This window comes from Musca domestica, unplaced genomic scaffold, assembly GCF_030504385.1.
Source record: "Musca domestica strain aabys unplaced genomic scaffold, Musca_domestica.polishedcontigs.V.1.1 13, whole genome shotgun sequence".
NCBI classification, from domain to species: Eukaryota; Metazoa; Arthropoda; class Insecta; order Diptera; family Muscidae; genus Musca; species Musca domestica.
The window spans coordinates 3307866-3320115 of NW_026712172.1; the positions used below are offsets into that span (position 1 = coordinate 3307866).

Below are 12250 nucleotides of genomic sequence, written 5' to 3' on the forward strand. Positions count from 1 at the left end.
GAAACCTCACTATCAATACTCATAACTTCAGGATTATTTACCCCTTTACCTATACCGCTGTTATCTACCGGAACTGGGTGTGTAACAACACTGGCATACGACTGTTCACGTCCAGTCTCAGTTGTTTCAGTGATATTAACTGAAACCGGTTGTGGAACAGTCTTCTCCACAGAAACTATTGCTTTGCGACTAGGCATTCCCTTAGTTGGTGCCTTTTTCGCAGCCCTTTTGCGTTGTTGGCCAGAAACTGACGGTGACGACACAAACTCATCTAATTCTTGGTATTTCTCAAACAATGTAGAGAAATTCTCGAATCGGAATGATAGTGAGAAAAAATCTTTTTTCATCGATGTCAATTCCGACTGCAAATCCTTTACAAAATTATAAAAGTCTGCAGAGAGTTTCCTACATTGCACACAACACCAACGAACACCAACATTATTTCTAATTGTGTCTACAATTTTTACATTAATCCTAGCACACTTTGCATGCCATTGATTAAGACAAAACCAACAGGTAACACACAATTCATCCTCTGCAACAATATTACATAATTCAAAAGGGCACGACATTTTTTTATTTTAATAAGTATTTATTTTAATTATAATTATTTATTTTTTAATACACAAGTTACAGCTATATTTTTCAAGATTAGATCTGTAGCTGGAATTTTTTTTTTATTTATTTATTCTTTTTAATTCTTTTTTAAATGTTGGCAACTCTATGAGATGACAAACAAAACAAGACGATATGTTACAACAACTAATTAGCTAATGTAACAAAAGAAAGAGGATAAAAGGAGAATGTACAACTACACAATTTAAAAATTAATATTACTTTAAAAGACAAAACAAAATTTTAAAACACTACACCAATTATCACTTTGAGTTACAAAATCACTATTGAACACTTTAATACACTTTTTTACCAGATTAATTAATTTAATAAAACATATAACTTAATTTTTTTCAAAAGCACGGAGCACCACAATTTTTTGACACTAATCACAACAGGGTTGCCAACTATTTGTTGGTTGCCAACTATTTGTTGTTAGTAAGAAAAGGATTTCTATCCTTCCAGAAATTCTTCCCAAACATTCAAGATACCTTAAATCGCTTTTGCAGGTCATGATATCGATCATAACTCACGGATAAGGGTACAATTCGATTCCATACTTATATAACAATAGCATGATTTAAGCTATTTTTGGGATCTTGGGCACTTTTTCATTTTTTTTTTTGCCTTTTTTGCCATCTTTGTTTTTAAGGGGGTAGAGAACATCTTCGCATAAAATTTTAAATTTTTGGAGTAGGGCCCATATTGGTCTTGACTACATTCATCAATTGATTTGGCTAAAAAAATTGTATATATGCTACCTTGGGGTAGGGAACCATCATACAGATAATTGCCCCATAGGAATTTAATTAAGTAAAGTCCCCACATTGCAGTATCCCCAAGTCCACTTTCACATCTAATGTGTGGTCATAAAAGAAAATTTTGTATTATATTGTAAGTTGTAACCCCCAAGAGGATATTGGTTGGGAACGTAGATTTTGGATGCACATCTATATGATATAAATTGTGAAAACATGAACAAATTACAAATATAAGAAAGTATCGCCATTGAATTAAACTATGATGAAAAATATGGACTTTATGGGGTCTCCAACTTACAATTTAAATGGCAAATAAAATTAATTTCCATCTTACGGTAATGGGTGTAAAATAGCTATATTTTTGATTTGACATCTATTTGTCATATTGGATTATAAGGGCTTCTACCTTCAATACCTTCAATGTAGGTCGATGTTTCGGAGTAGTGCCCATATAAAGTACCCCCTGATTTTACCATATTTCAAAGGATTTGGCTAAAAATGTATATTTGGGTGGAAATCTTACACAAAAATTTCAACATATCAACAAATTTTAGAATTTTCTCCATGTAATAGTACCCCCTCAAGTCCACCTTTTGGCGAACAAACAGACCGACATGGTTAGGGGGACTTTTGAGGACTCTATTGCACAATCTGAGGTGCTAATGGAGTTAAAAAAGTAATTAACTTTGGCTATTCTTGTATCATTCAGTCCTCAATTATGAGGTATACAAAATACAGTAAATTGACTGGAAAATATATTTAGATATTGATGCTCACGGCATAAATATATATATACTTTGCTTGTTCCCGGAAATTTAATGGATTTAATTCCTGAATGTTTATTATAGTTTGTTATATAGGCCACACGGCTTTCTTCTGCTAAAAATTTATAAATTATTTGTGAGTGGTACTAAATTAGACGTGGTTCGAAGTAAGGGGTTTTCGCTTAAAAAATATGTACTGTTGAATTCAAGATGAAAATGCCTTCATGATGTATCAAATCAAAATGATCGGAACAAATCACTTCATCCCATTTTTGTACAAAGTAAAGAAATGTTTAAAGATTTTACAATTGCAAATCGATATTTACCTCCTCTACTTCCTTTAGCCACCGATCTATTCCATCGAAGCTCCATTTATTTGTGATATCATAAACCAATATAATGCCTTGTGCTCCCCTTGAGTATGAACGTATTATCGTACAGAAACGACCTTGACCCGAAGTATCCCACAACTGTAGTTTAACCCTTTTTCCTTCCAAGAGTATAGTTGTTGTTTTATATGCTGCAATTTAAAGGAATTTATTGTAAAAATTAAAAAAGTTTTTTTTATCATAAATGACATTACCATTGCCACTGCAAAATGGACTTTCAGACGATGCATCCTCCAGACCAGATAAAATTTCATGTTTACCAACATCGCTATCTCCTACTAATAATACTTTTAGTAAGTAATCATAGTCCTTCGTCATATTATTTACTGTCTGTAAAAATTGTAGCACCAATAAAGTTTATTAGAAAAGTGTCGTCGCTTATAATCTTCACATTATTTCCACATATGCAATTTTCACCAGCTTTGCAATCAATATAAGTTCATTGGTCAATTCAGTGGATATATGCATATATCCACCTACTAACAAAACATAAGTACTAACCATTACACCCTTTTAAAAGATACACTTATGAATGCAGTTAATGTTATTGTTGTTCGAATGAAGTTAACATTATTCATACAAATTTGGTAGCACCGCAATTAAAAACGTCCCAAACGAGTCAAATAAGGAAGAGAAAAAAATAATGCTCAATAAAACATAAGCGGAAGAAAAAATGACCGAGTTTACGAATGAGCAGGAGAAAACAAAGAGACGGTGGTCAAGAATGAGAAGATATAAGATATTTTTGTGAGGTCGTCAAGAGGAAACCTGCAATCAGCTGGAAATTCAAAATAATGAAGCCGCAGAACTAGTTCTGTTAAATAAAAAGAAGCTGTGCAAAGGCTTAGTATATGCCCTGTTCCCGAACAGATGTGGAAGCATGCAGACTTCATACATAAAAAAATAACAAAAAAAATTTTTGAAAGTTATTTTAAGAAAGTATAGAGGCCTATATAATATTAAACCCACACCTGACTGCAATGAAATAGTTAAACGGAAAACCGTATTCAACTTTTATTTCAATCAATTTATCCATGGTAAAATTAAGAAAGTAGTCATTTCAGATCATCATATCCATCTCTGCATTTTCTATAGCTTACATTGCTAAACTTCACTGCATAGAAAAGAAGTTCCCATCTCTGTTTTTATATATGTACAATGGAATTATAAATATAAAAAATTAAAATTAAATGAGATTGTTTAAGCTAGAATTGCATATTGCCAAAGGATCCAGAGAGCCTACGTTCGCTTAGTACGGACCGTAGAGAGATGAGTTCTTGGGCTAAAACGTTGCCTACAACTCCCCTTGGAGCCTACGTTCGCTTGGTACGGGCCGTAGGGAGAAAGCCTTCCTCGTCTGAAGATTTTCCCTACAACTCTCCCTGGGGCCTACGTTCGCACAGCTCGGACCGTAGGCAGCTTTTCCAAGCCATTTCTCTACAACTCTCTGGGTACTCTCTCTCAGCCCGTGTGCTGTGAGAGATTTCCTGGAAGCATCGGTGCTTCCAGCCACCTCGGGGCATTGCGATTTTGTTCTCATACAGATACTCTTGTTTGAACTTCGGAGCTCACCGCATAACAAAGGTAATCTGTCAACTCGGGTTGACCAATTTCCAAACTCCTCAATAAACGGATAACTAATATTATATTTAATACTAATCCCCCTTGGTTTTATTTATTTTTTATCTCTTTTTACACGGTTTGTATACCTGGGAGAACCCTACGTCTCAAACGGAGAGAAACATTTGATCCAATCGAGCCGGATCTCTCACCAGTCGTTTTCCCTTTTTATCTTCCCATGCAAACAACACACGGAACTTCATCCCCCCGCCTCTACATACAGTCCGCATCCTACACACATCCATTACCTTTCATCTTAATCACATAAACAAACAGGTACGTGAAATCATTTTCTTAAAGTGAGCAAAAAAAATAATAATAAACGAAAATCGAAAGAGTCGAGAGTGCCTGTTCAGAAATTATCGTATTTATGTACTGGCCGTCCGTTCGTCACCCTACAACATCCGCAACATCGATAACATCTGTGTTCTTTTTTTGCACGCATGCATTGTTTGATCAAGTAGTTCTTATTAAGTAGCGCTTCTCTACTTCGTGCCGATCAAACGTTTTCGCCCTTTATTTTCTATTTTCGGTTATTGTTACTCTTCTGTTAGACTCTCATTGTCGCACTGCATTGGAAAAATAACAATAACAATACATCTCTATACCAATCGTTTTTTTGCATCGGTAAACTAATATACCAAACGAAAGAAAAAACATTGAACTCCGTTCCGTTGTTCTGAGTGCTTTCATTTATTTGTTTTTATTTTCTAATAGCAACGCAGTCAGTTGCCGCTCACGCACTTACTACTACAAGCACGTCGACTACGCTGCTGACGTCGCTTGTGTTTTATTTTGTTTTGTTGGCCTTTCTTCATTTCGCCGCACAGTGGGTCGCAGGTAAAAAAAATTCATAATTAATTTGTAATTAATTTATGAAAATTACAATTTGGCGTTTTTTCAAAATTTAACTAATTTGTGGATACAAACGAGATTGTTGGACATTGTGCACTCTATAACCAATCATATCGAAATAAATTCATGATTGAAAAAAAGTTAATTTTATTTAACTATTTATTTATATTTATATATACATTTGTTCTTTTTTGCAAATATTATTATTTATTTATGTCATTTAAATTTGTTGCATTCTCCTCGAACGGTACGTACCCTACATTCGGTGAAATCTAAATATTAGTAATAAAATTTACTTTTCTTTGAAAATTGTCTACATTTGGCGGTCGTTTTTGTATTTAATTGCATTGGCATATCAGCGAGTTAATATTTCTCGAAATTAGTTTAGAAACGTTTCATTGAAATTCAGGTAATATAATTTGGATATTTATTTACGCAAGAGTTAATCGCCATTTTGACTTCAATACTCATATTCTGATATTTCTCCACTATTAAGTGTTTTTTTTTTTTTGCATTTGAGTGATTTGCTTTTCTGCTCTTTTGAGTATATAATTGGTACTTACGATGTCATTCACACCTTTGGACATGTTTATACGAGCTTCGGATGCTCTTATTAAATTTGATGCTCATTTCAGCTTGGTGCGCGAGGAGGAAACAGATGAGTTTGAGCTAGAAGTTCGTTGCTCTGAAATAGAAAAATTGTGGATCAAAGTTCAGGAGATGTTTGACAAATGTTTGGATTTTTTGATGTCATCGGTAGACTCAAAAAAAGAGGATATAGACTCCGTTGATAGTAAATATGAGGTTTCGCATCAAACCTATATAAAATGTCTGTCAGCTATTAATCGGAGACTTTCTAAATATCGGAAACTTCAAAAATCGCCTTCTAATTCTACCGTGAATGGTTCTATAGTTTCGTTAGTTGAAACACCCCCTGCTCCAAATCTAAGCTCGACGACTCAGGCTTCTAGGGATATCGGGACACAGGTTGAGACAATTGTTTCGGAAGTCCGCTCAGTTCACAGCGCTATAAATAACCTCTCCGGTTGGGTTCCTTCCGATAATGTTCACAATCTGGTACTTCCTCCTTGTGATATTGAAGTTTTTAAAGGAGATTTTCTTTCGTGGCCTACTTTCAGGGACTTGTTTAATACGGTTTATATAAACAATGGCCGATTAAGTGATATTGAAAAACTGTGCCATTTAGTGCAGAAAACGTCCGGGAAAGCTAGGGAAATAGTAAACAAATTTCCACTCACCCACCGCAGTTTCATTTTAGCTTGGACCGCTTTAAAGAATACTTATGACAATAAAAGAATCATTGTGAATACTCATCTTAAGAAATTGTTTGACCTTCCAGTATTGGATGGAGAAACTAGCGCCAATCTGAAAATTCTTCAACGGGGCCTAAACGCTTGTCTGTCGGCTATGGCCGTTTACGACATTCCAACGGATCAATGGGATCCTATTTTAGTCTTTTTGTGTATTCAACGTTTGTCTAGGTTAACGGTCACATTGTGGGAGCAAAGTATACGCGATAAATCGGCATTATCTTCGTGGATAGATTTAGATTTATTTCTGACTGAGAGAATTCAGACTCTAGATTGTTTACGTGATATTAAGGGAGCTGAATCCAATCAAAAAAAGGTTCAATCACACTTTACCAATGCTTCGTTTAACCTAAATTCAAAATCCACTTCGGAATTCTTTTGTTCCCTCTGCCCTAGACAAAATCATTCACTTCGGTCATGCCCTAAATTCAGGAAATTGTCTATAGGTAAGAAATTGTCTGTTGTCAAAACACAGGGATGTTGTTGGAATTGTCTGTCTCGAGGACATTCCGTCAAAGAGTGCCAAAGTTCTAATCGGTGTAGTATTTGCAAAGGCACTCATCATTCTTTAATTCATCGACCAAGCAGTGATACTTGGGTATCAACTGGCTTATCCACATCGTCTTATCCTCCGTTGTTGTTGCCTCAGATTCAAATGTCGCATCCACCTCGACTGGTGCTCACCCTACTGTAGCAAATGCGCAAGTTTTTCACACTTCGCAGAGTAGAAATGTTTTACTGGGCATCGCTATGGTTAACATCCTTCATCAGGGGTCTTCGTTTCCAGCTCGTGCTTTAATTGATCCCGGATCTGAGGTTTCTTTTATTACTAATCGATTAAAACAACAACTAAAACTACCAGTACGATCGGTAGTTGCTACGGTTTCGGGTGTCAACGGTTCTGTCTCCGCCACATCTAGGAAAAGTTGTTCACTTTGTCTTGGATCTCGCCACCATTCTTCGGTTCAGATCGCTTTCGTTCTTCCTCAGATTTCCGAAAACTTGCCATCATTTTTTATTCGGTCCGATTTCTTTGATAAGTTGCTCCATTTACCCCTAGCAGACTCTCACCTGTTTGAAAGTCGATCCGTAGATTTGTTAATCGGTGCGGATTTATATCCCCAAATCGTGCTACAGGGTGCCCATCAAAAGGTGCTAGGTTCACTATTAGCCCAAAATACTGTATTTGGTTGGATTTTGACGGGTCCACTGTTCACCTCCTCGATGCAAGTTTTCAATACTAGGCTGCATTACCCGGAAGAGGAAAACCTTAACCAATTATTGCTTCGTTTTTGGGAATTAGAAGAAACACCCAAACAAAAATTTATCTCTCCCTCTGATAGATTTTGTGAAGAAAATTACCGTGCCACTACGGTACGAAATTCAGAAGGTCGGTATGTTGTTTCGCTCCCTTTTAAAGCTGATTTCCCTCATACAGTGCAACTCGGCACTTCTCGACAAAACGCTTTATAACAATTTTGTCGGAACGAGAGTTCACTTCTTCGCAAACCCTGCCTCAAAGGTCTCTATGAAAGCGTAGTTCGGGAGTACCTTGCCTTAAAGCATATGCGCCTAGTCCGTCCAGCTTTGGAATCCAGTTCCGTTTGTTACTTGCCTCACCATCCTGTTATTAATTTTGAGAAACAAACTTCCAAATTAAGAGTCGTTTTTAATGCTTCGAATAAGACTTCCAATGGAGTAAGTCTTAATGATATTCTTCACGTTGGGCTCACATTGCAAGAAGATTTAGTTCTCTTGATTTTAAGGTGGGGAATATTTCAATTCGTATTTAATTGTGATATTACGCAGATGTACAGACAAATTCTTGTAGACCCAAAGCATACTCCCTTTCAACGTATTCTGTTTAGAGAGTCCCCTTCCCACCAAATCCAAGATTATGAATTGCAAACGGTAACATTTGGGTTTAATTGTGCGCACTTTGCATCAATTGGCAGAAGACACCGAAAAAGAGTTTCCCTTGGCTTCACATATTTTGAGAAAATGCATGTATGTCGATGATGTTCTCGCCGGTGCTCACGATATTAATTTAGCTCGTCAATCGCGCGATCAGCTTATCAATGCTCTTTCCACAGCCAAATTTGAATTGCGTAAATGGACCTCCAATCATAAGTTATTGCTAGATAGATTTTCTATAGAGGAACTAGTTGATGCTGAAGTATTATCATTTGTGGAGTCTAGTACTTCTAAACCATTAGGAATACGATGGAATGCGCGCTTAGATTCGTTTTACTTCTGTGTAAACCCTATTGTACAAAAGGAGAAATATTCTAAGCGGGAAGTTTTATCGACTATTGCTAAACTTTTTGACCCAGTTGGTTGGTTGTCTCCCGTAATAGTAGTCGGAAAAATGATCATGCAAAAGGTTTGGATAGATCGTATAGGTTGGGACGAATCGCTATTAGAACCAACAAAAATAGCATGGGAAAAATTTGTGGAGAATTACACCGGTGTGAACCTTATTAGTATTCCCCGTTGGGTTTATTATTGTGTCGGCGATCGTGTTGAACTTCATGTTTTCTCTGATGAGTCAGAAAAGGCCTACGCAAGCGTCGTTTATATGCGAACTATATCCTCGTCTGGCATTATTCACGTGAATCTTCTATCTTCAAAGACCAAAGTAGCCCCGCTAAAATCGACTTCTCTACCACGATTAGAGTTATGTGGTGCGGTCCTCGCTTCAGATCTGCTCACGACTATGGTTGAAAAAATTGGCATCTCGATTGATGCGGTATATTGTTGGTGTGATTTTACAATTGTCCTTTCGTGGTTACGAAAACCTCCTTCGACATGGACTACCTTCGTTGCTAATAGAGTTTCTCGAATTCAAGAAAATATGCACATTTCTCAGTGGCATCATGTCAGATCGGAGGACAATCCCGCGGATTTAGGCAGCCGCGGTATTTCCCCCCAAGAAATGTCGACGTCCTCATTGTGGTGGCATGGGCCACATTGGTTATCTTTTGATTCATCTCGTTGGAATATACCCGATTGTAATGCCTTTGATACCGAAATAGAAATTCGAAGCATGCGGGCCCATTTTTCGTTTTTCTCAGAATATGAGAAGCCTCTGGAAATGTATAGTTCTCTCGATAAAGCCCTGCGTGTTTTATCATATGTGTTCCGTTTCGTTAACAATTCACATCCGAGACGTAAGTTATTACATCACTACTCGACTACTGTTCTTAGTCCACAAGAAATTAAATCTGTCAAGACCCGTCTTGCAATTATAGCCCAAAAGGTTCACTACGGCGACGAGTATAATTGTTTATTGCTTAAACGAGCGCTACCAAGCTCTAGCTCCCTTCTTTCCCTGAACTCTATTCTCGATTCTGAGGGTGCAATGCGACTTAACGGACGCTTAGTGAAATCACCTAGTTTGTCTTACAGTGAGAGGTTCCCGATAATTTTGCCTTATGCCAGTCGCTTTACTCACCTTCTTGTTGATTATATACATTTGCTTTCCATTCATGGGGGAAATCAGTTAATGTTACGCATCGTTCGCATTGAATATTGGGTTCCTCGGATAAAAACCTTGATTCGTACGGTTATTCGAAAATGCAATACGTGTATTTTAGAAAAGAAACGCTGCGGTCAACAGATCATGGCTGCGTTGCCCCCTGAACGGACCATGATTTCTAGACCTTTTACGACAACCGGCCTCGACTTTGCCGGTCCCTTTGAAATAAAGTCATTTACGGGTCGGGCCTGTAGAATCACCAAGGGTTACGCTTGTGTGTTTGTGTGTTTCTCCACTAAAGCTGTCCACCTGGAAGCGGTATCAGATTTGTCGACGGAATCTTTCTTAGCCGCATTTCATAGGTTTGTCTCTCGTCGTGGTTGCCCTAATACCCTATACTCAGACAATGGTACGAACTTTGTTGGTGCTTCCCGAGCGTTAGAAAAGGATTTTAAGACCTTTATTAAAGAAAATCGGGAACTATTAAGTACTTCAAGTGAATATCAAGAAATCTCCTGGCAGTTTATACCAGCTGGCGCTCCACATATGGGAGGCCTTTGGGAGTCGGCTGTGAAAAGTTTCAAATTGCATTTTCGCCGGTATGCGAAACAATTGCGGTTTACTTTTGAAGAGCTGAGTACTGTACTAGCTCGCATTGAGGCGTGTCTTAATTCTCGTCCGCTGTGTTCAATATCGGAAAACCCTGAAGACATTGTTGCTCTAACACCCGGTCATTTTCTTATAGGCGCTCCTCTTCTTTCTCCCCCCGAACCGGCCATAAATGAAGCGCCTCTTAGTCTCGTTAATCGCTTTCGTCGAATTAAGGCTTTAACTCAACAGTTTTGTATTAGGTGGCGGAACGAATATTTGCATAGTCTGCACAAGCGTTATAAATGGATGTTTCCGCAACGTAATATCGAAGTCAATGATTTGGTTGTTATTCGCCAGGAGCAACTCCCCCCAACGGCTTGGAGGTTAGGGCGAATAGTACAGGTTCATCCCGGCGATGATGGAATGGTTCGCGTAGTTGACGTCAAGACAGCACAAGGGGTGGTGCGGCGGCCAGTAACAAAATTAGTAGTGCTCCAAAACTAACTTACTCCTCCTTTTCGTCATACATGTTGTTTTGCTTAGCTATGGAACCTGCAAGCCCCCTTTTTCCGGAAGTAATCTTGTCAGACTTCGACTACACTGACACCCCAATGACGGACGAGGAGCGGATGGATACAGTCAGCGTATGCTCGGAGTGACCTCCCTCGGTGACAATTTACCCAGCAGTACCGGTCGTTACCAACTCCCCAACTGCGGCTAATGCCACCACGAATGTTGTCGCAAGTTCGGCCCCGTCCCACACATCAAGTAATCTAGCAGGATTGGTGCGACCTGTTCCTGGTTCGATACCCCGAAGATGCCCATTATGCCCAAGTCACCACGCCTTGTATCGCTGCCCGACGTTTAGGGCAATGAGTTTTGAAAGACGGATGAGAACCGTGGTATCTCTAGGGCATTGCGTCAATTGCCTGATGATGGGGCATCATGCGAGAACCTGCCAGAGCGCTTCACGATGCGCACAGTGCCAGCAGAAGCACCATTCCACTCTGCATTCGCGGGTTCGACGTAACCACCGCCAACACCAATCCCGTCGGAATGTAGCGCAAACAACCGTCGCTAGTCGAAACTTGGTACCGGTTGCTACACCACGTCACCCATCTATTTCACCGGTCGTAGCTTCGGCGGCAGCACTGCCAATTAGTCGCGTAGTCGCTCTTTCCCCTACTTTGGTAGTTCGGGTAATACTGCCATAGGCGACTATACCTGGCCGAGCGTTATTGGACCCATGCTGGCGGATAAGCCACGTTTGTGAGAGCTTAGTACGCAGCTTTCGCTTGCCTATTACCTTCCTAAATGAAGAAGTTTATTGTGATTTGGCAATTGGTTCGCGATTCGACGAAAATGTTATAAAGTACATCACTCCTCGAGTTGCCAAATTAGAACGAGGAAAAACTCCCACTGTTTCCGTCTCTTCCGCAATTAGAGAATCCTTCGCGGGCCTTGAATTGGCGGACCCAACCGAAGTTTACGCACAGATCGTGTCGTCTCGTGTTTTGTCGCAACCAGGTTTGCCTACGGCACAATACACCGTGTTTGGTTGGATCATTTCGGGCACCACATCCCGCTAAAGAACATTTTCTGTTATTTTTGTTTTGAATTAAATTGAATAAATAAACACACTGAATTACGCTCACTAGAATTTGATTTCACGTCATTTAGCCTTAAGATACTCATTATCATTCATTCATACTTATATTATTGATTTTATTACGCTCCATTGCACTTAATGAACTCTATTACTGATTGATATATTATTGATTGTAACATTGTCCAATGTTTCAAGGTGGGCGGCAATGTTTAAGCTAGAATTGCATATTGCCAAAGG

The 12250-nt window shown here is 38.7% G+C and overlaps 2 protein-coding genes across 2 annotated transcripts in view; one reads left to right on the plus strand and one right to left on the minus strand.

The window, feature by feature from the left end:
• The window catches only part of LOC101895282 (ras-related protein Rab-40C), a 98004-nt gene extending 94693 nt beyond the window's left edge, over nucleotides 1-3311 (minus strand). The window contains exons 1-3 of the mRNA XM_059118500.1: nucleotides 3031-3311; nucleotides 2724-2859; nucleotides 2467-2660 (exon numbers count right to left, since the gene is read on the minus strand). Coding sequence (XP_058974483.1) covers nucleotides 2467-2660; nucleotides 2724-2859; nucleotides 3031-3033 — 333 coding nt within the window. The 5' untranslated portion in view covers nucleotides 3034-3311. The remainder of the gene's footprint in view (nucleotides 1-2466; nucleotides 2661-2723; nucleotides 2860-3030) is intronic.
• LOC101891437 (serine--tRNA ligase, mitochondrial) overlaps nucleotides 1-12250 on the plus strand; it is a 372190-nt gene that overhangs the window by 285927 nt on the left and 74013 nt on the right. The window lies entirely within an intron of this gene.